Below are 26710 nucleotides of genomic sequence, written 5' to 3' on the forward strand. Positions count from 1 at the left end.
TGCAGAGTGACTTGGATAGGTTAGGTGAGTGGGCAAATGCTTGGCAGATGAAGTATAATGTGGATAAATGTGAGGTTATCCACTTTGGTGGTAAAAACAGAGAGACAGACTATTATCTGAATGGTGACAGATTAGGAAAAGGGGAGGTGCAACGAGACCTGGGTGTCATGGTACATCAGTCATTGAAGGTTGGCATGCAGGTACAGCAGGCGGTTAAGAAAGCAAATGGCATGTTGGCCTTCATAGCGAGGGGATTTGAGTACAGGGGCAGGGAGGTGTTGCTACAGTTGTACAGGGCCTTAGTGAGGCCACACCTGGAGTATTGTGTACAGTTTTGGTCTCCTAACTTGAGGAAGGACATTCTTGCTATTGAGAGAGTGCAGCGAAGATTCACCAGACTGATTCCCAGGATGGTGGGACTGACCTATCAAGAAAAACTGGATCAACTGGGCTTGTATTCACTGGAGTTCAGAAGAATGAGAGGGGACCTCATAGAAACGTTTAAAATTCTGACAGGTTTAGACAGGTTAGATGCAGGAAGAATGTTCCCAATGTTGGGAAAGTCCAGAACCAGGGGTCACAGTCTGAGGATAAGGGGTAAGCCATTTAGGACCGAGATGAGGAGAAACTTCTTCACCCAGAGAGTGGTGAACCTGTGGAATTCTCTACCACAGAAAGTAGTTGAGGCCAATTCACTAAATATATTCAAAAGGGAGTTAGATGAAGTCCTTACTACTCGGGGGATCAAGGGGTATGGCGAGAAAGCAGGAAGGGGGTACTGAAGTGCATGTTCAGCCATGAACTCATTGAATGGTGGTGCAGGCTAGAAGGGCTGAATGGCCTACTCCTGCACCTATTTTCTATGTTTCTATGTTTCATAAATCCATGCTGATTTGGACCGATCCTGACACTGCTTTTCAAATGCACTGCTATTTCATCTTTAATAATTGATTTCAACATTTTCCCCACTACTGATGTCAGGCTTACTGGTCTATAATTCCCCATTTTATAAGAACATAACATAAGAACATAAGAATTAGGAACAGGAGTCGGCCATCTAGCCCCTCGAGCCTGCTCCGCCATTCAACAAGATCATGGCTGATCGGGCCGTGGACTCAGCTCCACTTACCCGCCCGCTCCCCATAACCCTTAATTCCCTTATTGGTTAAAAATCTATCTATCTGTGATTTGAATACATTCAATGAGCGAGCCTTAACTGCTTCCTTGGGCAGAGAATTCCACAGATTCACAACCCTCTGGGAGAAGAAATTCCTTCTCAACTCAGTTTTAAATTGGCTCCCCCGTATTTTGAGGCTGTGCCCCCTAGTTCTAGTCTCCCCGACCAGTGGAAACAACCTCTCTGCCTCTATCTTGTCGATCCCTTTCATTATTTTAAATGTTTCTATAAGATCACCCCTCATCCTTCTGAACTCCGACGAGTAAAGACCCAGTCTACTCAATCTATCATAAGGTAACCCCCTCATCTCTGGAATCAGTCTAGTGAATCGTCTCTGCACCCCCTCCAAAGCTAGTATATCCTTCCTTAAGTAAGGTGACCAAAACTGCACGCACTACTCCAGGTGCGGCCTCACCAATACCATGTATGTACAGTTGCAGCAGGACCTCCCCTGCTTTTGTACTCCATCCCTCTCGCAATGAAGGGCAACATTTTATTCGCCTTCCTGATTACCTGCTGCGCCTGCAAACTAACATTTTGGGATTCATGCACAAGGACCCCCAGGTCCCTCTGCACCGCAGCATGTTGTAATTTCTCCCCATTCAAATAATATTCCCTTTTACTGTTTTTTTTTTTCCCCAAGGTGGATGACCTCACATTTTCCGACATTGTATTCCATCTGCCAAACCTTAGCCCATTCGTTTAACCTATCTAAATCTCTTTGCAGCCTCTCTGTCCTCTACACAACCCGCTTTCCCACTAATCTTTGTGTCATCTGCAAATTTTGTTACACTACACTCTGTCCCCTCTTCCAGGTCATCTATGTATATTGTAAACAGTTGTGGTCCCAGCACCGATCCCTGTGGCACACCACTAACCACCGATTTCCAACCCGAAAAGGACCAATTTATCCCAACTCTCTGCTTTCTGTTAGCCAGCCAATTCTCTATCCATGCTAATATATTTCCTCTGACTCCGCGTACCTTTATCTTCTGCAGTAACCTTTTGTGTGGCACCTTATCGAATGCCTTTTGGAAATCTAAATACACCACATCCATCAGTACACCTCTATTCACCATGCTCGTTATATCCTCAAAGAATTCCAGTAAATTAGTTAAACATGATTTCCCCTTCATGAATCCATGTTGCGTCTGCTTGACTGTACTATTACTAGCTAGATGTTCCGCTATTTCTTCCTTAATGATAGCTTCAAGCATTTTCCCCACTACAGATGTTAAACTAACTGGCGTATAGTTACCTGCCTTTTGTCTGCCCACTTTTTTTAAACAGAGGCGTTACATTAGCTGCTTTACAATCCGATGGTACCTCCCCAGAGCCCAGAGAATTTTGGTAGACTATAACAAATGCATCTGCTATAACTTCCACCATCTCTTTTAATACCCTGGGATGCATTTCATCAGGACCATACATTCGCTGCCCTCCAGTCCATAGGAACTGATCCAGAGTCAATAGACTGTTGGAAAATGATCATCAACGCATCCACTATGTGTCCACAGTCCAGGTGGGTAAGCCATGTCCCTCTTCTGCTGCCTGACCAACTTGCTTTGCTCCTCTTTTTCTCCCAAAAATTAATATACAGTGATATTTCCAATGGAAACCCAATGAGGCTTTTTTAGAATAGGAGGAAGGGAAAAGGCAGGGAATAGGGGGAAAAAAAATCAAAATCAGCTGAGAAATAAACTTTTTGTGAATCCTTTCATAACATGTGCTGGGCTCTTTAAATCAAATTCTCTCTCATAACGCTGGACACCCATCTTTACGAGCATGATGCAAGTTCAGCATTAATGAGACAGTAATGATAGGAGCTAATTTTAACCTAACTCGCTGGGCGGGAAACCCACGGGATCGGGTGGAATGCCGTCAATGAATTCAATGTAGAGTAAAATCGGGCGGGATGTAAAAACAGTTTCCTTTGGGGGTGGGGGGGCGGAGGTTGGGTTAAAATTGCCCCCATGATGTCGGAAGATCATTACCACCTCATGTAAATACTTTCAATGCTGGCCAGAAATGTTGATGGAAGATTGGGCTGGTGCAAAATTGGGCGAAGATTGTGCATTACGGATCCCTGCCCCATTTGCAGAATACCCACTGAAAGTCGCACGTAAAGGTAGGAAAATCCAGGCAATAGAGGCCATTCCCAATAACTGTATTTTCATAATTAACCTGGATAGAGAAAGGTTGAAACCCCTCTTAACAAAATTAGAATGTTTGTTTTTCTCCATGACGAACAACTTGCAAACAAAATTGTGTCCCAAAAATTGTACGTTTCAAAACTGTGTGCCCATGATTTTGTTTATTAATTATGGAAATAAACAGGCATTCTTCAATTTTTTTGTTAAGAGGATTTTCACTCTATGGTCTCTAATAACAGGAAATTGATCACCAAATCTCTACACACCGCAGGGAACTGTTGTTGATTCAGTCCTTCTTCAGCCATTTTCTCATTTGGTGGTCTCTGTTTCCTGGGTTGTGGGAGAGTGACACCAATGCTTGTGTGAAAAGTAGAGTTGGATTCTTATGGATTGGCTCTCGATTGCAATCTCAAAAGTTTGCGCGTGAGCAACTGGCAGTGACTTTCGGACAGTGTGCACAGGTGAAAGTGTGTCAGCAATAACACATGTCCATCAAGTCTGTCATAATGAAGACACATGTGCTCGGCAAGCCACAATGCATTTTCACACTGATGTACTGACACTGTATCACATTATAATGTTAGACAACTCAGAATATTTAGTGGACAAACACATAAGCTTAGCTTTGGGACTGCCATCGGCTACATATGATTAGTACGTCAGGATATCAAGAAAGACTGGATCAACTGGGCTTGTATTCACTGGAGTTCAGAAGAATGAGAGGGGATCTCATAGAAATGTTTAAAATTCTGACGGGTTTAGACAGGTAAGATGCAGGAAGAATGTTCCCAATGTTGGGGGAGTCTAGAACCAGGAGTCACAGTCTGAGGATAAGGGGTAAGCCATTTAGGACCGAGATGAGGAGAAACTTCTTCACCCAGAGAGTGGTAGAGTCTACCACAGAAAGTTGTTGAGGCCAATTCACTAAATATATTCAAAAAGGAGTTAGATGTAGTCTTTACTACTAGGGGAATGAAGGGGTATGGTGAGAAAGCAGGAATGGGGTACTGAAGTTGCATGTTCAGCCATGAACTCATTGAACGGCGGTGCAGGCTCAAAGGGCCAAATGGCCTACTCCTGCACCTATTTTCTATGTTTCTATGTAACCAGTGGCACTGGCACAGTACAAAAGGGGTTCTGATTATAAAACAATTTCTCTTACACCCACTAAGGGAAAGTTTACTTCCTTTTAACACAGTAATTAGTTAATAAGCTTTTATTATCTTTATCTGCAATACAGCTGTAATTGTTATTTTATTGTTGAAAACTAAGAATTCTATTAAGCAAATTAAGATTTCACCTTGAACTAAATTTTGTAAACAAGGCCTTTAGAATCGCGAGATCCTGTGTTGCAGAAAAAGCAATCCTGTCACAGCGCTCCACCTTCATTTGTCACAATTCGAGGATGCTGCTTATAGAAAGCAGTCTTGCTGTATTTACTGTATCACACAGAGAAACTTATTTTAGGGTTAGATTTATCCCTTTCATAATATATTCCCCATTTTCTCTCCCCTTGCCCTGAAACTATGCTAAGCCCTACGCTCAGGAGTGAAGTTCAGTCCAGCCCAATGATTCATGGATACCGCTACCAATGTGCATCTGTAGGAAGGAATTGTATGTAATTAATATGCGAAGGAGTTTGTCCAATGTGCAGCATCCCCTCCCTTCCTTGAATGATCATGTAAAGACTGGCAGGGTAATGTTAAATGGGAACTTGAGCCTTACAATCAAGGATCCAAATACAGCACATTTTATCAATAAGAACTGTACCTGGCATCAAGAAATCGTGACCGCAGGATCATGACTGCTTCACATGTGCTCTGCTTTAGCTGCATTTGAATTGAACTGAACTTTCGATGGATGATATTGACCATCCTTTCAATCTCCTTTGGTGAAATTGGGCGTGTCCGGCTCTGTTCTCGTAGAAGGTTCATCACATGTGTAGTGAACTCATTGCATGCCTATAAACAGAAAGGGTACATGAGTTAAATGATTGTTTCAATATTCCTGCTAGAATATACCAAGTATTACTCCACACTGTTTCCATCTGTTTCAGAAGGATTTAAATCAGAACAATGACTCTTCTCCATGTAGTGGGAGAATGGTATGGTTGTGATGTCATTGTGGCAGACCCTGCTCTTCTGTTTGCTGTGGCTCAGGAGCATGCTCGTACATGTTTTCTGATTTATTTTTCATATGCAGTCTGCCCCCTTTAATTCAAAGTTGCTGAATTATTTAAATTATTTTATTCATACCTTGCTGAATTATTTACATTTTTTAATTCAAATTAGATCATTCCATTTTTAAGTACGAAAAGCTACTTCAAATAATCAAAAATAGACTGTATTTCCATGCAGCAAAATGCCAAATAAAATCATTCACAATGCCCATTTGTAACATTAACATAACTGAATGTGAAGTAGAGCCTTGTGAGCTACCGCGTGTTTTTAGTCTCATTATCATCACCACAATGTCACGGAAACCTTTGAGCTGTTTTTAAAATCATCTTACGTTGTATAATATGGCAGAATAAGAGAAAATAATAAAGTATTCTGGATGTAACCAACACAATTTTTCTTTATACCTTCTGGTATTGCAATAACACTGAGCATGGAAAGCTTCAACACCCTGAAGGCTATTACAGTGGAGGCCCATTAAGGATACAACCAATTTTATACATTATCACAAATATACATGACAGGGGAGTACATATACTCGGTGCTGTAGTCAGAAGTCACAGTAGCCCAAGGATATCAGAGTGTTTGTTGGGGTACTAAATTTCAAACTCAGCACAGTCATGATCCTAATAAAGTATGAGCATTCACTCAAACAGCAACAATTTCCACAAGGCAAAAGGGTGTTGAAGGTATTCTATTGTGCCCTGCAGTAAGCTAGGTACAGCATGGCTCAGCAAGCTCTTATAATCTTATGACTCAAGCTCCAGTGCAACAACAAATTTATACCTGATTTAGGGTACCTAACTCTCAGCTCTTTCAGATGGTGAGTCTGTAAATTTACAGTTTTATCCTCCAACCGATAAAATGACCCCGTTTACAATGCTGAGCAATTTCACCAGCATGAGGGAGAGAGCAGTGATCAAAAAATATGACCTAACTCCCACAGCATTCTTGCTAATGCGCACACACTTTAAAAAAAACACATAGGGAGTGAAATGGAACTTCAACAGGGGCACAAAGAAACAATGCTTAGAATTATAGAAAGGTTACAACACAGAAGGAGGCCATTTAGCCCGTCGCGCCCGTGTCAGCTCTCTGCAAGAGCACTTCAACTAGTCCCACTCCCCCACCCTTTCCCCGTAGCCCTGCAGTTTTATTCCCTTCAGGTACTTATCCAATTCCCTTTTGAAAGCCACAATTGAGTCTGCCTCCATCACCCTTTCAGGCAGTGCATTCCAGATCCTAATCACTTGCTGCATAGAAACGTTTTTCCTCATGTCGCCTTTGGTTCTTTTGCCAATCACCTTAAATCTGTGTCCTCTGGTTATCGGCCCTTCCTCCAATGGGAACAGTTTCTCTCTCTCTACTTGGTCTAGACCGCTTATGATTTTGAACACCTCTATCAAATCTCCTCTCAGGAGAACAAACCCAGCTTCTATGTCTATCCACGTAACTGAAGTCCCTCATCCCTGGAATCATTCTCGTAAATCTTTTCTCCAACCTCTCTAAGCCTCGCATATTTCCTAAAATGCGGTGCCCAGAATTGGACACAATACTCCAGTTGAGGCCGAACCAGTGGTTTATGAAGGTTCATCATAACTTCTTTGCTTTTGTACTCTATGCCTCCAATTATGAAGCCCAGGATCCCGTATGCTTTTTTAACCACTTTCTCAACCTGTCCTGCCACCTTCAACGGTTTGTGCACATATACCCCCAGGTCTCTCTGTTCATGCACCCCCTTTAGGATTGTACCCTTTAGTTTATATTGTCTCTCCTCGTTCTTCCTACCAAAATGTATCACTTTGCACTTTGTTTGCGTTAAATTTCATTAGCCACGTGTCCGCCCATTCCACCAGCCTGTCTCGGTCTTCTTGAAGTCTATCCTCCTCACTGTTCATTATACTTCCAACTTTGTCATCTGTAAATTTTGGAATTGTGCCCTGTACTCCCAAGTCCAAGTCATTAATAATGTATCAAGAAAAGCAGTGGCCCAAGTCCCTGGGGAACACCACTGTATACCTTCCTCCAGTCCAAAAAACAACCGGTCACCACAACTCTGTTTCCTTAACAAATTCCGTATCCATGCTGCCACTATCCTGCCTATTATGTGGTGCTTTATTAAGCGCCTTTTGGAAGTCCATATACACCAAGCATTATCCTCATCAACCCTCTCTGTTACGTCATCAAAAAACTTGATCAAGTTAGTTAAACATGATTTGCCTTTAACAAATCCATGCTGGCTTTCCTTAATTAATCCATACTTGTCCAAGTGACTGTTAATTTTGTCCCTGATTATTATTTCTAAAAGCTTGCCCATTACCAAGGTTAAACTGACTGGTCTGTAGTTGCTGGGTTTATCCTTACACCCTTTTTTGAACAAAGGTGCAACATTTGCAATTCTCCTGTCCTCTGGCACTGTTTAACACTCCTTTATATCATTACTTATGAAGGACGTACTGGCCATTGTTACCATAGCTTATAATGACAGGAGAGTGAAATCAGAAGTTGAGTTTGGTGCCCTTAACTTTGCTTTTGCTTTTGCTTTTGAATTGGTTTTTGCTTTAACTTACATTACTCATCGTAGCAAAAGGAGCTGAATTATGTGTTCACTCTGCTGCTATTTCCTACTGTAAACAAGGTATTTGTTAGAAATTTACTGTTTTATATGTACAAACAGGGCAGCTAAGGAGATCAAGAGGTTGGCATATGGTACTTATATTGGATAGCTGCTACTAGTGGATCAAAGATCAATTAACAAATCAACATTTAGAGTGGTGAATGAGAGGTCATGATCGCACAAGCAGAGATGTGCAAGAAATTTACTACACACAAAACAGAAGAGGCTTCCCAAAATAAAGGGCAACATCCTGAACATATATATACATGTAAATGCTGAAGACTATTATGAATATAGTTAGTCAAATTTCAGAAAACTTGAATTAAATGAGCTGATATATGAATGCAAATTGTGATTTGCTATTGGGCATTTTACCAACATCCACAGACGCATGCAACACTCCTTTAAACCAGCAATTCATGTATGATTAATTAGAATATCTCATTTATACAGTGCGCGCTTTAGCTCATTACTCTAAGTAAAATTTGTTAAGTATTTACATTTAGATAATTAAAGTCTGGTTACACCCTTAAGAAACATGTATGCACTTCAGGCAAAAGCTTTTGTGACTACTTACAGTAAATTACCAATTTAAATTACATCACTGCCTGCCTCAATATAGTCTCATTGACGTTGCACTTTGTACTAAGGGGGACTGCTGTAAATCAGATAGTACTTGTCCTTTAAGGAGCCAGTCCTCTGACTGAATTTTTTCTAACACTCCCTCAATTTAAAATGAAATATATAATCAGTCAGTATGGCAGCATTAATTCACTGTATGACAGACTCATAAGATACAGCTTCTTCCCCACATGGTGAGCTCCCCAACTTGGAAGGGCCACTAAGAGGCGAGTGAAAGCACTCCCGAGAGAAATGGAGTAAAGTTGGAGGCTGAGTCCACCGGGATGCTCTTGTGCAACTCTTGGGAATCGGTTTAAGAGCAGCGAAGGAGAGTATTTTTGGTGGATCAAAAGGTAAATGCACCACCTGTTGTAGTCCTAAGCCACATAGACCAGGAAGCTCACCGGTACGATTTCTGGGCTGCTGATCTCAGCTGTGATGGCAATTGGAGTACTATAATTGGCTTCAGCACCCCCAGGTTTGCTGCTTCAGGTTCGTATCCTGTAACCCCACTTGAAACTGTGTGTGTGTGTGTGTGTGTTTTGACATTGGGTGAAGATACAAATCAATCAGAGCATGATATCCGAGAGCACGGGGGTGGGGGGGGAAATTTTACCTGGCAGAGGATTTGTGGTGAGCAGCCTCCCCCCCTCCCACATCATCATCAAGTTGAGGCCTGGACTATTTTAACTCCCAGGCTTCACTTACATTCCGCCAACCTGCTGCCCTCCCAAATCGGCCCAGGCTACCAGCAGGCAAACATTGGGCAGCCCAGAGGCCACCCGCTGGTAACCTGTGGGTGGGGAGGCTCTCGGCAGGGTCTCGCGGGTGGGAAGGGGAGGAGCCGTGACAGCAGAGACTCATCTGTTAGAGCCTCCGCTTTTTCCTCGACAGGTTTTACTGAGTAGGGGTGGCTGCGGCAGGTGCCCGGCTCAATCGGCGTTTAATAAGCCTTTGGGTCCTAACACAGTCACGGGACCCCAATTTGCATGTATTAATGAGGCACCCCCCACGTGAGTCAGCCGCCTTAAGTAAAGGGCTCGGTTAAAGCGATGATAGGCAGGAATGGAGCTGGAACAGGGCGGTAAGTTTTTAGAGACAATTTTAACTGCGTGACCACCCTGTTCCCGCCGGGTGGGTGGGTGGGTTAAAATTATCCCGCACTCCTTGTGCTCACAATGTTGAATGGCCAAATGCACGACGCAGTGGAAGTTGCCAGTGTCCATAGAACCATAATCCAGCATGAATCAGTGGGAGAGGGAGGAAACAATAGTCACGTGGCCTTCTGCCAAGAGAAGGTCAGCTGCTCACTTTTTTCCTTTTGGAATGCTGTGTAACAAATGTATCATACCTACAGACAAATACTGGTGGGTAAAGCACAAGGCACCTTTGTATTTCGTATGCAGTCCATGCTACTACTTCTCAAAAAAATGCCATTATAAAGTAAGTGGACATCAATAGTACCTTGTGCTGTCAGTTTTCCAGAGGTCACCATTAGAGAGTGCCCTTGATGGCGGAAGGACTGCACATCTGCCATCGATGGCACTCTATCAACCCAATGTACCAAATGTGGAATGGAGGAGGGAGAAGCCGGCAATGGAAAATGCGTAAATTACCCTCATGAATAAAAACATTGTTCATGAGTAAAGTACTACTGGCAATTTAAAAAAACATAGAAAGATTTCACGAGACCACCTTGTATCTTAAACCATTCCCTTGTCCTAACTTTTTCTTCCCTGAAATGTATGTACAATGTTATCCTATCTGACACACCAGGTTTGATATCCACTGGTGCTTTTTTTCCATACAGCAAAGTACAGCACAAAATTCAACTGAGTTTAGCCGCTGAAAATTGTTCCCCACGATTCACTTAAAAAAAAACATACATTACCACCTTTAGGTTTTCTGGTACCTTGGCACCATTGTTTAATTTGTACTCAGGGAAGGATTAGATACAGCGCAAGGGTAGGTGTACAATCTAGTGGTTTTATTTCAAATTTTGGGCTACTTATATGTTTCTGGGTTCCATCTCACCAGGGATCCAAGCTTTTATTGTGAGAATTTTTTTTTTTACTACATGTTCAAATTTCATCTTCAGCACAGTTAATTGTGACAGGATAAGTGCAAAATTAGAGCTGGGTACTCAAACATCATTTCCAGTGCCAATGAAAAAAGGGAATATTTCTGCTGGGGCTGTGCGTACCCTCATGTCCGAATGATGTTCACATCTCTGAGTAGGGGTGGCTGCCATTCCCGTTCTGATGGGCAGTCCACAATTCACTTAGTCTTGAATCTTGCAGCTGCGTTGAACAGGATACTAAATGACTCACCTTCACCAGTGGTCACCCTCCTCCACTATACCTGACCGCAGGTGTCACTATGTCCAAGGACTATACATTTGAATTATAGATGCCCTGCCTGCCTTTCAGTTCCAGCACAGCAGATGTTTCAGCCTAGCCTGGAAGAATGCACTTGGTTGCCGTTTTCATGGCAACATCTCAACCGGTGCAATACTGGGAGTTGCAACAGCATCAACATTTCTGAAAGAGTGGGATCTGCCTGACTGAAACCATTCATGTCACTGCATGCAATTGTACTGAACCAAATGCAACTCGGATTTGTAAATCAGTCAAATGCAACAGTGGAAGCATGTGGCTGGATATCCTCACGTACACTTTTCACAAGGTGCCAATCCTTCGACACATTATCAAATGAGTTTTAGCAGCACAAGTTTGCAGGAGCTAGCTACAAGCACAATGAGCATGCAATGAGCTAAGCGCACACTGCAAGAGGAATGCCAATGATAAATTTGTGATGCTTGCTGCTAAAGCCAAATATAGTACTGTCAGTTTTACAAAAAAATCTGAAATGCACTTCAACAGCAAAAACTAGGTCTGTCTTGGGTAAAGCTAGTTTATAAATATGCACACCAAAAATGGGCATCTTTCATTTATAAAAGATACTTCACCCTGAACACTATTAGAAAGGTAACTGGCTAATCCAAGAGGAAGGATTTAAAAAAGGAGACAAAGAGAAAATTATAATGCTTCAACTGATACCAAAGTTGGTTTTAAATTGAAGCACAAACTTTTTGTTTTTGCAACGATGATGACTTATTGCAACATACATTGCCCTGAAACAGATGCAGTAACCTGAAGCAATGACAGACTGAAATAAGTATGAACAATTTTTTCATTACGTGACATTTAAATAAAGCAGTTTTCAGATTAAAAATATCCTTTAAGATGGCAATTATAAAAATGTACATTAATGGGTCCAATGAAGCCCTCTGGCTACTATTACTGTTAAATCTTCACACTGGCTGTGGTTGCTAGGTAACATTTCATTTAAGATGGCACGTGAAGTTTACACAACCAAGCAGGTTGATGGGAACTGTAATAAGATTCACTTTAATAAAACACTCAGAGTGGCTTGGTACACCCACCAGAGGGCTGCAAGTTCAAAGGACTCAGTCAGGTTCCATCTTGGGTGGGGAAGGTGTTAAACTGGCCACTGCAGATCATGAGCTGCACTTCCTGCCAGCAACGACAACAGCAGTCCAGACCCAATACTGTCCGTATTCCTTTTTTGGGAGAAGGGTGGGCCAGTGGAACTTTCTCAGAAGTGACTGTGAGCAACATTTTTCTAGTTCTCTGCATTATTTTTTTAGGTATTATCTCCATGTTCAGGGATCGTTTTCTGTTTAATGCTTTTACCTCATTTAATTTGTCTCTTTTTATTAGAATGATATGGTTTAACGTCAACTGCAGATCACAAAGCAATTTTAAATGAGGAAGGCCATTCAGCCCATCTCATACATACATACACGTTCCCAGCTGGGTGTGAGGGTAACAAGTGTCAGTGGCTGATTGTTGTCCCTTTCCTAGCTCAGGGTGGTGCCCTACTACCGCCCCCACAGATGAGACTGAGCAACTCAGCACTGATCGCACTGGGAGCTTCATGGTCAGTATAGCTCAGTACCACATCATTTATTCACTCAGCTAACAGTGCAGATCTATAGTTTCTGATTAAAGCACTCCTGGTTTTAACTATTCTCCTGACCCAAATGATGTAATTTCATGCACCTGGACATTATGAAGAGGATAAAACGAAATGATAGTAAGAATAGAGATTCCGCTGTAATATAAATCAAGTCAACAGCTGGTGAAAAATAATTCAGTTGATGACCCATGTCATTATCATATCATAGGCGGTCCCTCGTATCGAGGATGACTTGCTTCCACGCCAAAAAGGGATGAGTTCATAGGTGTTTCAATGAAGGACCTAATATTCCAGGTCCCCAACTACATGTTGAAGGGTGGAAGATGCCTGTGTGTGGATTTTTTTTAACGTGTGGTGGCCGTTGCACACTCGCCGCTCCTCCGCCTTGACCTCGGTGCTCCTTCGCCCCAACCTCGCTGCTCCTACTGTACCTGCCCACACTCCAATCAGCGACCTGGACCTTGGCGACGTCCAATCCAGTGCCGTCTTCACAGCCGTCGCTCTCCAGCACGCGCTGGTCCTTGAAATGGTATGCTCCACGCTGCTCCAAAGGACCATAAGCAGGTCGGGGCCTTCAAAGGAGCAGCATGGAGCCCGACCCGGCATTTGGCGCAGCAGCCCCAACCTGCAAGGCAATGACCTATGTGCATAGGCTCTAGTTAACAAACACTGGGATCTGTGAGGGCAAGAAACGGTAGATTAGTCACCAAAGGAAAGCATTCCTTCAATTCTTCCCAATATACTCTAACTCTCTCCGAGGTAGAGGTGTGTGACTAGCCAGTAAAACAAATCTCTCAAGACATGCTGGGCATAGACAACTCCCTCAAAGATAGTATCACTGTTCTTCAGCTCTTTTCTTCATATGTTGGGGGCCTCAAACAGGGATGAAAACACTTGAAATAACTTTCTCAAGGGTTTATGTCTTTATCTCTGACCCAGAGGGAAGGCAGTGACCTGCTCCATTCCAGTGACACGGAGTTAATGGCCAATGTGATCTGTGCTCGAGAGACCTTGATTGATTTTCCTTCCTATCTCCCCTTCCTCCTTTTGGTGCTGCTCCAGAGGACAGTGCTAAATATGGCACATAAAGAAAAAGTCATGTACAAGGGGGCACAGGATAACATGCCACACATCCCAAGTCACTATAACATAAATGTACTCGTTTGGAGTAACGGATGTCAGTGCATAAATTAGGGTATATGAAGAGTATGAATTAGAACTCCATTGGAACAGTTGTAGATTTTAAATTCAGTCCAGTTTTTCCCTCTTGTTTTCAAAGGAAGGCCTTTCTTCTGCCACTTCAGCTCCAAAACCAGTTTGGGGGATTAATCGTACACAAGTGTCAACTTGGCTCAGCTGGACTTCTCTTGCCTTGGGGTCAGAAGGCTGTGGGTTAAAGTTCCACTCCAAGATAATCAAAGCTAACAGTTTTGTAGAGTGCTGTGTTGTCAGAAGCGCCATCTTTTGACTCATGTCAAACCGAGGCTATATCTGCCTATTTGGGTTGAGGTAAAAGATCCCATGGTATTACTGGAGGATTAGTCTTCTGAACAACAGTTATTCCTCAACCAACACCACCAAAACAAATCAACTGCTCATTCATTTCATTGCTGTTTATTGGACTTCATTGTGCACAATTTGGCTGCTGCACTTGCCTACATAATAAGAGTGACCATACTTCAAAAAGTATTAATTGACTATGAAGCACTTTGGATCATCCGGAGGATGTGAAAGTTGCTATATAAATATTTCAGCCCCATCTTGTATTTTTCAAGCAGAAGCCAGGACTTGAATTCCCCTGGGTGTCTAGAACTGAGCCATACTGACAACAAGTTTCCAGTTTTGATCCGTGGACAGCCAATAGAATCACAGAATCATAACAGTTTATGGCACTGAAGGCCATTCAGCCCATCGTGTCTGTGCTGGCCGAAAAAGAGTTATCCAGTTTATTCCCTCTTTCTAGCTCTTGGTCTTGTAGGGGAGGACGAAAACCCCCTCATTTTACCCAGAAGGAAAAGAGCTGTGGGATCTGTCTGTGCTGCAATGTGAATTGAAACCGAGACGGTTTGACCTTGGCAGAGCAGTGATTGGACGGGGGAGGACACCGGAGGGCCAATAGTGGGACAGAGTCAGCCCGAAGCATGGGCTTTCAAGCCAATGGGAGAGCACTTGCTCGAAAACTGTGGGACTGACTCATCGCCATTATCGGGCTATTGTCTTCCCCACAATGGGGGGAAATTATGCAGACCTTCAGAAAACTAGGGAACCCAAAACAAACCAAGGGCCTACACAATGGCTACAGGAGGCCAATGCAATCAACACCTACTCAAACCTTGAGTGGGTTAACATCAGTGGAAAAAACCCGCAATAATCTAAAACTGCTGCATTTTTCAAAATCACAAAGCCCACCAATGGGAAGGATCGATTTCAGCACAAGAGGCGGACTGGATATCTGGCTATAAAAAGGGGTTTCTGACCCAGTGTGTGTGCTTTCTGCTCTCGTGATCCAACAACCAGCAAGCCTCTCGACACTGAAGGAAAACCAGTGTCCGAAGACACCGAAGATAGAAGAAACAAACCACCAGACTGCAGAAGGCACAGTAGTGAGCATAACCTCTGGTCCCCAGAACTCCCAACTCAGTTAGGCCAGGAAAGGTGGGAGGTTGGGCTTTGTACTGCTAAACTTGTGTAAAAATTTTTGTTGTGTCAGTTTAGTGGGATTTAGGGGGATTGTTTTGTTGGTGTATTGCTGTTTGTTGAGATACACCTTGTCAAATAAATTGGAAGCCTAAGTTCCTCTTGGAATCACCTTGTCTCAGTTCTATTGTATTACATCTCCTGATCATGAGTCTTATGTCAGAACAGTGTAAGGGAAGCTAGGAGTACCTCAAAAACGCTCAACTGTGTGTCACAGGCTAGGGAAGAAGGAGTTAGGAGTGTTTGACACTCACAGGTGCCTCACAGGCTAGGCATAAGCTGTGGGGACACACGAGTCTCAAAACCCCCTTCATAAGCTGTAGACACAGTCTCTCCAGGGGTGCTCTTGCAGCACTCAGGGTACCTCACAGGCCAGGCATAAGCTGCGAGGGCAGAAGCCCAGAGAGAGACACCCAAGGGCACAACAACACTCCCCGAGAACCCCTTACAGTCTGAAGCCTTGTAGGTTATGGCACTTCAAGTGCATTGCCAGGTATTTGTTAAAATGCGATGAGGGTTTCTGCCTCTACCATCCTTTCAGGCACTGAAATGCAGTTCCAGACCCCCACTACCCTCTGAGTGAAAGAGGTTCTCCTCAACTCCCCGCAAATCCTTCTACAAATTACGTTAAATCTCTGACCCCTGGTTATTGACCTCTCTGCTAAGGGAAATAGGTCCTTACTGTCCACTATCGAGGCCCCTCATAATTGTATACACCTCAATTATATTTCCCCTCAGCCTCCTCTGTTCCAAAGAAAACTATCTAATCTTTCCTCATATCTAAAAATTCTCCAGTCCTGGCAACATCCTTGGAAATCTCTGGACCCTCTCTAGAGCAATCACATCTTTGCTGTAATGTGGTGACCAGAACTGATGATGATGATGACACTGTACTCTAGCTGTGACCGAATAGTGTTTTATACAGTTCTAGCATAACCTCCCTGCTCTTATATTCTACGCCTCAGCTAATAAAGGAAAGTATCCCATATGCCTTCTTAACCATCAAATCTATCTGTTCTGCTATCTTTAGAGATCTGTGGACATGCACTCCAAGGTCCCTGTGTTCCTTTAGACTTCCCAGTATCCTACCATTTGTTGTGTATTCCCTTGACTCTGCTATTTCCTCCCTTGCTTCTCTTAACAGCCTGGGATACATTTCATCCGGGCCTGGCGATTTATCTGCTTTCAAAGATGCTGCACCACTTAATATTTCCTCTCTCAATATGTTTATCTCATCTAATATTTCACACTCTTCTGCCTTAACTAACATGTCTGTATCATCCATTTCTTTTGCAAATATAGATGCAAAGTATTCATCTCAGAACACTGTATGGTGCTGTAGCCTATTCATCCAAAGTATCTGACCTTATATAGAAGACTTTTATTAAGCAGTCTGATGCTAGTAATAAATGTGTATAAGAACATAAGAATTAGGAACAGGAGTAGGTCATCTAGCCCCTCGAGCCTGCTCCGCCATTCAACAAGATCATGGCTGATCTGGCCGTGGACTCAGCTCCACTTACCCGCCCGCTCCCCATAACCCTTAATTCCCTTATTGGTTAAAAATCTATCGATCTGTGATTTGAATACATTCAATGAGCTAGCCTTAACTGCTTCCTTGGGCAGAGAATTCCACAGATTCACAACCCTCTGGGAGAAGAAATTCCTTCTCAACTTAGTTTTAAATTGGCTCCCCCGTATTTTGAGGCTGTGCCCCCTAGTTCTAGTCTCCCCGACAAGTGGAAACGACCTCTCTGCCTCTATCTTGTCTATCCCTTTCATTATTTTAAATGTTTCTATAAGATCACCCCTCATCCTTCTGAACTCCAACGAGTAAAGACCCAGTCTACTCAATCTATCATAAGGTAACCCCCTCATCTCTGGAATCAGCCTAGTGAATCGTCTTTGTACCCCCTCCAAAGCTAGCATATCCTTCCTTATGTTCATATGAAATGGGTAATAACTTCGATAAAAAAGCAAAGGAATTTTATTTCATACAAGCATGCTAACATATCCATTACCAACGTCAATCCCTTGATTTGCTGGATTACATGAAAAAAAATGCAAACAAAAAAAAACAAGGCATTTTTCTGTGAAGTACTGAAGCCCATTTACAGAAACATGGGCAGCTCACTCTTCCGATGCCAGGAATCTAAGTCTCCCTCTCATAATCTGCTTGTTTCACTTCCACTTCCAAATCCACAACAGCTGACAGGCAGACTCAAGGGTTTTAGGGCAGTGTAGGTTTTAGGGCAAATTGAGCAGAAACACAGGTTTCTTTTTTTTTGTACAGAAATTGGCACAACAAAACAGTACAGCTGGTGACAACTGTTCCAGTCAAACACTGTTCCAGTTTGCTCAAGTTCATAATGGGTTGGTGATAATTAAACTGTACTGCACAATATGGATTTCAACTGGTTTCAGAGAAGTTCCAGTCTTCAATATACAGTATAATCAAGATATAATCAAAGAAGATCTGTAGACAGCAGGCACATCAATCATTTTTCTTTATTCGTTCCGGGATGTGGGCCTCACTGGCAAGACCAGCATTTATTGCCCATCCCTAGTTTAACAATGGTTAAACTGCCCTTCCCGTAACATTACCATAGATAGAGCAACTACTAAACTGATTCCACTGATGCTCATACCTGTTCATATTTTTCAAGCTCTGTGTGGTAGATCTGTCTGATCTGGGTTAATTTGGCTCTGTAATCTGAGTGTTCTGCAGTGTTGTCTGATCCCGATCCCCCAGACGCTGCTGCTGCTGCCGCCGCCGCTGCTGCCCCTCCGCCTTTCTCTGGTCCAGAAACCCCTTCTGCCAGCAACATGTTGTCAAGTCTCATCAACTGAGGATCCGGTGGTTCTTCCTCCTGTGCGCCTCGGATACTGAGACCTTCAAAGAGAAACCAGGCAAGATTGAGCATTCACACGAAAAGAGGCAACACGAGAAAAATAATCAGAGTCCAATTAACCTACTTAAAAATCAGTTGTGAAACAAGGGTTCATCGACCTATTACACGTAAGCCTCGATGGGCGCCAACTTGTGCATCTTACAAACAGCGAAATATCTGTGTTCAGGCTCTGCCTGTGTTTATTTTATTTACACACCAAATTGCACAATCTGTGTGGAATAAAGCTTACATGACAATAACATCTATAACCTGCCAAAGGTTCAGATATACACGAGTGTTACCATTATGTCAAGGTTAAACTAACCAGGAAGAATATTGGAATGTATTTTAGAGGGAAAAAAGTCTATGCCTATGTAGAACTGGATGCCAAGATGCAGCAGTTAGCAAGTATAGTGTGGTTGAAACCATTGCACTGAAAGGGCTATATGGTACCATAGTACTAAAATAAAAATGTTTAACTAAATATTGAGATATATATTTAGTTAAATCACTGTGGTATTAGGCTACCTTTTAGAAGATTAATTGATGTCAATTCCCTATTTGGAAATCGCTTTGATCTGGATACAGTAATACACAGATGGAATATTATTTATTACTACATAGAATCAGTAATCCAGTAGAGATTACCAAAAGGTTAGACTGAAATGTGTTAACACATTTCATTATCTCAATTTAAAACCAATGAAAGAATTAAATTCTGCACCATTTTTTTCCATCCCCGCATCTTGCACAAAAATCTACTCAATAAAGCATTCAAAAAAAGTAATACATTCCACAGAATCCCAAGCTTAAACCGGCATAGATAGTGACACCAAGGGGCCGCATTTGCTCTGCGCTGGGTTTGCAGCGCTTAATTCAAATTATGTTGTTTATCGTCGGCGCAGGAAGCGCAGGCACCAGTGAGGTTTTAGGATCTTTGAAGGAAAAAAATGGTACTTGCGCTAACCGAGCGCTCGTGGGGCATTCACAAAGCCCTCGCGGGGCACGACACTCAGCACATCAGCGCAGTGCTGTTGACGTCAGCGCGTCACTAATGATGTCAGCACGATGCGGACGCGCCACATCATGCTGACGACTCAAAGTCCCTCCCCTTCTTTTAAAGGTCAGCGGGTCAGCGGCCTGGCACCTAAGAGGGGGAAACCACATTTGGCCGGCGGAGCTCTGGGATCAAATCAGCTTGCGGCGAGATAGCTGCTGCGCCGCGAGCTAACTCATTAGCGTGCGGTTAACGCCGGCTGGTGGCGCTAACTGGCACTACGTAAAGGGGCAATTTCGGCCCCCGAGTATATAAAACACCACACATACCTGGTATATAAACCATACATATTGGGGTTTATATCACCACAAACCCAGACAGCAGAACCACCAAAGATACTCAGGTTCAGAGCATCAGATGGTGATATTAAAGTACAAACACTACAAACAAGTATAAAACACTACCTATGTCTGGATACTAAACAAAGCAGATACCCAAGTTTAACATAACCAAACCAGTGATAAGGCTCCAAATTTTCAATAATTCTTCTAGATAATCTATTTATGAGAAGCCCGGTTAGCTCAGTCGGTAGAGCATGAGACTCTTAATCTCAGGGTCGTGGGTTCAAGCCCCACGTTGGGCGATTACTTTTCATTGGATATATTCAAGGGGGAGTTAGATAAGGCCCTTACGGCTAAAGGGATCAAGGGGTATGGAGAAAGCAGGAAAGGGGTACTGAGGTGAATGATCAGCCATGATCTTATTGAATGGTGGTGCAGGCACGAAGGGCTGAATGGCCTACTCCTGCACCTATTTTCTATGTTTCTATGCACAGAGTATTAGTAATATTTTCAACACAAGTATCTAAATTCATGTGACATTGTCTTCTGCTTTTATCCAGGTGGGCAAAATACAATGTGTAACTGTTGCTAATCTACTGGTAATGCTCAAATTGTACATTCATTTTAATATGCTTGTATGCTGGCCAAAATACATGCTGAAAATACTGAAACATTGTTTAACAGTGCACTTGATTTTCTGATGACACTGGGTTTTGCTCATCTCTCAGCAAATCCTAATTAGCAGTCTTTCAATATGCAGCACACCTGCCCTCTTGGATAATGGGACTGTGCATCTGCATAGAACACTGCATTCAAAGGCCAATAAATAAATTACAGGTCAAAAATATTACAAAGCATTCTCCAAAGAAACTCACATCCTTTTAAATTCAAAACAGCAGATGTGAAAACCACCCAAACCCCACTCAAATTGTATGATTACAAGGGCATTCACTTTTAATAATCTGACTGCAATTCAGAGATTTTCAACTGCTCATTAACAACGCATTAATACATGGAAAGCTTTTGATTTATAAATAAGCAGATTAGAACCCACCGAGGCTATATTGAATTTGAAATAAAAGAACTTTCTTGCATATACACACTGGGTTTTGATCCAGGAGATTTTAACGGCATAGTACAGCGGGGAAACAGATAAAAGATTGAGAAAACTGGATTTTCTTGCCATTTAAAGCACCTTTTCCTGGGCAATACCAGAAATTGAATTTATTAAATAAAAAATACTATTCTCCTTTCCCTTCTTTATTTTCTTTGACAGATCCCAATTTTACCTCGCCAGCCTATAAAAGTTTTCAAGCCTGACTACCAGCTCTGAAAGGTTACATTCCAAAAGGTTACTCACCTTCTTCATTCAGATGCTGGCTTGACCCCACAGCAAATTTCCAGAATTTCATGATTTCAGATGTTCTGGGTTTTTTTTTACATTTAAAGGTGTAGTTTTACCCCAAGCTTTCCCCACTTCTCTCACCTAGAAGTATTGACTCATCTGAAGGCACAGTTCTGCATGCACACTACAGTATCGTATAAAAATGGCTTCTTAAAAGTGAGTTTAGACAGTAAGGGGCCAAATTCGCTTGGTCGTTGTCCTAGACCCCACCATAACTCTGGTGAGAGTCCAGTGGAACAGCTCGGAAACAGGCCAGAACAGTGCACCCTGGGTCCCAATCATAGTTGGGGGTTTCTTGCTTGGCCATTTCTCATCTCTTGCAAGGTCAGTGCCCATGAGGAGGTGGGGCCTCCCGATGCTGGAAGTTTTGCTTTCCTAGCCCATAAGGGAGCTGGAGTAAGACTGGAGGCTGGTACGCCCAGTGAAATGAGGCATATCGGCTTCCAAAAGGGAAGAAGTGGGACCTTTTGGCTTGGAAGGGGGAGGGAGGGGAGGTTCAATCTTGGGAATGTTTAGAGCCCCCCCCCCCCCCCCCCCACCACCCAACTGGATTTTGACACTTCTTTAACCCAACACCCACAACCACTTTCCAACAGAAGGTCACTGGACAGCAACCAATAGTAAGAGCCCTGCTTCTTTTCCTCTCCGCAGCTCAGATGTTGAAATTAATGGTTACCCTGTAGAGTAAACAGTTAACAGCAACACGGATTGAATGTTTGTCCTGCCCGGTCTATATGACCGAATTACACACTAGGCAATGAATTTCCACATTGAGTGTTTAGGGACATAAAAATGTACAGCTACTAACAATTATTTTCCAGAATTATGTTTCTAACTTCACTCTATTCCACATTTCACAGAAAATTTGCCCTTTTTAAAATTGCAACAATTTCTGTATTATTGTTTGGAAATGATGGAGCCGAAATTGCCCCCCGTCCGAAACGGGGCGCACGCAACCCGTTTTAGCTGTTTCACCGATGGTTGAGGTGTCGCCTCAAGCAAAATTCTGCTCTTTAAGCTTTTTTTTTCTCTCCGATCCTGAACTTGATCATAATGGGGGCGGTGACTACACCTGAGGGGCAGATACGTGGTGGTGACAGCAACTGAGAGATGGGAGTTGGGTGCAGAGCGGAGTGACCGCTGCGATACCATCATCATGGCGCCGTGTCACCACAGCTCTCCCCTTCACTCCGCAATTTCAAAACGTTGGTTCACTGGACCACTAGGGAGGGTTTCGGCCCAGCCAGCAGCCTGGCACCCAAGAGTGGTTGCCAGGCTGCCAACCCGGGGGCATATTTGTCGGACCGACATGGCAGCTGGCCGACAAAAAAAAACATGGCGACAACAGCAGTAGGTTCTCCCCTTTAAGGGAAGCCGCTGCTGTAGAAGGCCACAGCTCACTGGACCACCAGGAAAAAGCTTATTTTGGCACCGCCGGGTGGGCCGAAGATTTTCCGAGGGGAATGTTGCCGTCGTGGGGGGTAGATCGGCGGTGTGCACGGTGATGACGCGCTTATGATGGATCGGCAGCAGCGGAGTGGTTGGGGGGTGGGGAATCAGGGCACCGCTGGGAAACCTCAGGAGGACAATTGGGCTATCAGCGACCAATCCACGATTCCGCTAATTTGCGGTGGTAACAGGCCTTAAGAAAAGGAGCGATTTCAGCCCCGAAGTGTTTTGCTAGATGCTGGGTTTTCTATACTGGGTTTTTGTTCGAACTACATTTATACTTTTTTGAGGCCACAGAATGTATGTTAGGATTACAAAACCCCACTTAATATATGAAACTGAAAGAGCATCCTACAGAAAGGTGCTATAGCATTTCTGCAGCCACCCAACCCCCAGATTGACCTTGCATACCTCAAATGAGATAAGCCAGAATTAGGCATTAGACTGGAGACCTTTGGCATGCAAATCCACTGCCTAAATGTTCACACTGAGTATCTCAAGATTTGTCAAGAATAAGGCCCGGTGGGAAAGCCAGTTATGGTCTCATTCCCATTTGACCTCACTGCAATTTCTGGAAATTGGTAACCGTAATATAAAAAAAAACAAATGCAGTTCATTTTCTTAGCAGTCTAATTACTAGAAATTAAAAGGATTTTTTTTCCAAGAGCTCAATTATTTTCCTCTGAAGATGAGCATTTTTAAGGACAATACATTCTAAACAAATCTGATCTGTAATAGCTTTGAAAAGCTGCCTTTGGTAGGCCCAGGTGCTGCCTTCCTGTCCAAACCATTGATAGAACAGATGTGCATTGACAGCACTGTTAGCTGAACATACACTGTGTGAGTCTGAGAGCTAATGTCACTTTCACTCTTGCATAAAGCATCGGTGTGGTACTGTATGTGCACGTTTCTCATGTCAGGTTTATTAAGTATAACACATTCTGAAGCACTACGCATTCCACTTTCCAGGCTAACCCAGTTGTCACTTTCACTTGTCTTGTTCTGTATGGAGGAAAAATGCAACACTGGGAATTTACAAGACTTTTCTGTTAAATGGCCATAAATCACAGGTTTCATTCAAACCGAATAATCACTGGCCATAAAGAGCTACTTGTCTCTTACCATATATTACAGTCAAGTTCCTGTGAGCAATAATGCATCCGTTCATAGAAAAGAAAAACAGAGCTAGACATTAAGAACTGACATCTAATTCTGTTACAGAGGACAATGTCGAGAGTGTGGATGACATTTTTATCATACATGTCTATTTCCATTTGGAAAATAAGCAGAATAAAAATGATTACCCAACTGCCCAAACTCAAGCTTCCCAGAGACGTCCTTCGAGGTCTCCAGATGCCAGTTTTATAATGTTTCATTAAATGTGTAGGCTCGAAACAAGAGAGGAGTTCTGCCTCGTGGAATAAACAAAGAAAATAAAGCTGAAACTGCTGTGGATTAACCATTTATATGTTCGGAAATATGTTGAATTCAAATTGATGAGGATATAAAATCTAACCCGTGGATCGGATGGGCCATATCTGCTTTTCTCCTTACATATTTCATTATATTATTATCCTTAATGTTCTAACTTTAGGCTGGCCTGAAGAGTGGATACAAGACTGTTTGATTAAATCACCACTCTCTCCATTTTTTTTTACTGACTACTATTTGCAAAAATTCAAAGTCAAAAATGTTTGTTAATCCAAAACATTCTGAAATCCAAATTAATGGAGGACTGGGGTTTATTCATTGGATATGGGGATGTTTCTAAGAAAACAATGATAGGGTGAACCAGTCTGGAGAACATTATATGCGAGTATTTTTTGGTACGAGTGCAACATGCAGAATATTTGTTTCCATGACGGACTTTTTTTTTTGCACAGCTTTAATTTCACAGCCAGTACCTCGGTTTGCACAGCCTTTACTATTGCACTTCCTTTTTACTGGGTTTTTATAGCACAGACTGTAATTAAATTCTACTTTTGAGCCTCATGATCCAGGTCCTGCCAATCCAGTAGGCTGCCAACAGATATTACAGACTGTACAACTCAACAGTAAAAGTCGAGCAAGAAACTTATGAGGAACTTAATAAATCCACCTGCTTCCTCATACTCTTTACAAAATCGTGTTAAATAGAGTAGTATAGACTCTCCTGGCGGCTATAACTTTGCACTGATATAACAGAATCAGGTCGTCAATACTGTGTACTGTGCTCTCTCACTCTCTGCTCTCAATCCCTGAGATCGGTGGGTTTATCAGACCTCTAATCTGACGCTTGTTTACTTTCATCGCTGAGGTATAATTCAGAGAATTGTAAAGTAGCAACTATGCTGATCTAAAACAAAAAGATGTGATGGATAACTGTTTTATTAAACAGCTACATACTTTAGGACAACTGGGCAAATATTTGTGTGCTGCATTTGCTCATTTTACTTTAAACGTTCAACGGTGTGGAAACTATGACATTGATTAAAACAAGATATTTTCATATCCATAAATAGCCATATTTGGAATTCCAAAATTGGCTTTTTTAAAAACATGAATATTTTATTAGTAGCCTAACATTTAATGTAACAGCAATGCAATTTTCACATTAAAATAATGTATAATTTGTTAAATAGCAGATATTACCCCACCACGCCATTACAGCACATAATATTACAGGAAAATGGATGCAAGACGAGAGAGCAACAATTCCTAAATAGTGTATTACACAACACACTTAACCAACCCATCCTTATCATGAAACTATTATGTGATCATGTGAAGAAATAAGTTTGAAGCGAGGCGGTAGTTTTTTTAATCAATTTATTTGGTAGTTGGTAAAATCACCATCAGATTACTGTGCTTCAAGGCACATGACTTTTTCTATGACACATTTCATGGGATATTTTAAAACCTGCCTTGGGGTGCTTGACGTGTATGGCAATTAACATTCCATTAATATATTAACTTGTACACATTAAACATCGTTTACATTAATAACGTAATAATTATTGAAAGCATTATTTAAGACTTTCCAGTTATTTCCAAAGACATGGATGTGCAGAAACAAATGCCACAAATGTCTTCAGGCTAAAAACCTCACAGGAAAAGTGGTCCAATCGTGGTTAACAAGAGAAGTTAAACATAGTATTAGATCAAAGGATGAGGCTTATAATGTTGCTAAAAAGACTAGTAAATCTGGGAGAATTTTAGAATTCAGCAAAGGAGAACCAAGAAATTGATAAAGGGAAAATAGAATGAGTAAACTAGCAAGAGACATAAAAACAGACTGTAAAAGCTTCTATAGGTATGTTACAAGGAAAAGATTAGTGAAAGTAAATGTGGATCCCTTACAGGCTGAGACAGGAGAAATTATAATAGGGAATAAGGAACTGGCAGAGAAATTAAACAAATACTCTGAGTCTGTCTTCACGGAAGAAGACGCCAAAAACCTTGCCGGAAATAGTAGAGAATCAAGGGTCTTGCGAGAATGAGGAACTGAAAGAAATTAGTATTAGTAAAAAAAGGGTACTGGAGAAATTAATGGGACTGAAAGCCAATAAATCCCCTGGACCTGATGGCCTACATCCTAGGGTCTCGAAAGAGGTGGCTATAGAAATAGTGGATGAATTGGTCGTCATCTTCCAAAATTCCACAGATTCTAGAACGGTTCCCGCGGATTGGAAGGTAACAAATGTAACCCCACTATTTAAAAAGGGAGGGAGAAAAAATGGCAAACTACAGACCAGTTAGCCTGATATCAGTAGTAGGGAAAATGCTAGAATTTATTATTAAGAACATGGTAACAAGACACTTGGAAAATAATAAGAAGATTGGTCAGAGTCAACATGAAAGGAAAACCATGTTTGACAAATCTGTTTTATTGAGGTTGGAACTAGCAGAATGGATAAGGGGGAACCAGTGAATGTGGTGTATTTGGATTTTCAGAAGGCATTCGATAAGGTGCCACACAAGAGGTTATTAAACAAAATTAGGGATCATGGGATTGGTGGTAATATACTAGCATGGATTGAGGATTGGTTAACGGACAGAAAATAGAGAGTAGGAATAAACGGGTAATTTTCAGGTTGGCATGCTGTAACTAGTGGGCTGCAGCAAGGATCGGTGCTTGGGTCTCAGCTATTCACAATCTATATCAATGATTTGGATGAGAAGACCAAATGTAATGTATCCAAGT

General features: G+C 42.3%; 1 protein-coding gene and 1 non-coding gene across 6 annotated transcripts in view; one reads left to right on the forward strand and one right to left on the reverse strand.

Moving 5' to 3' along the window:
- The window catches only part of pbx3b (pre-B-cell leukemia homeobox 3b), a 180981-nt gene that overhangs the window by 34945 nt on the left and 119326 nt on the right, over positions 1-26710 (reverse strand). For all 5 annotated transcript variants that reach the window (XM_070862636.1, XM_070862639.1, XM_070862637.1 and 2 more), the window contains exons 3-4: positions 18093-18337; positions 5101-5291 (exon numbers count right to left, since the gene is read on the reverse strand). In XM_070862636.1, coding sequence (XP_070718737.1) covers positions 5101-5291; positions 18093-18337 — 436 coding nt within the window. The remainder of the gene's footprint in view (positions 1-5100; positions 5292-18092; positions 18338-26710) is intronic.
- trnak-cuu (transfer RNA lysine (anticodon CUU)) lies at positions 19903-19975 on the forward strand. The gene has a single exon. It is a non-coding gene; the product is annotated as a tRNA-Lys (tRNA).

Source organism: Pristiophorus japonicus, chromosome 20 (genome assembly GCF_044704955.1).
Source record: "Pristiophorus japonicus isolate sPriJap1 chromosome 20, sPriJap1.hap1, whole genome shotgun sequence".
In the NCBI taxonomy this organism is placed as follows: Eukaryota; Metazoa; Chordata; class Chondrichthyes; family Pristiophoridae; genus Pristiophorus; species Pristiophorus japonicus.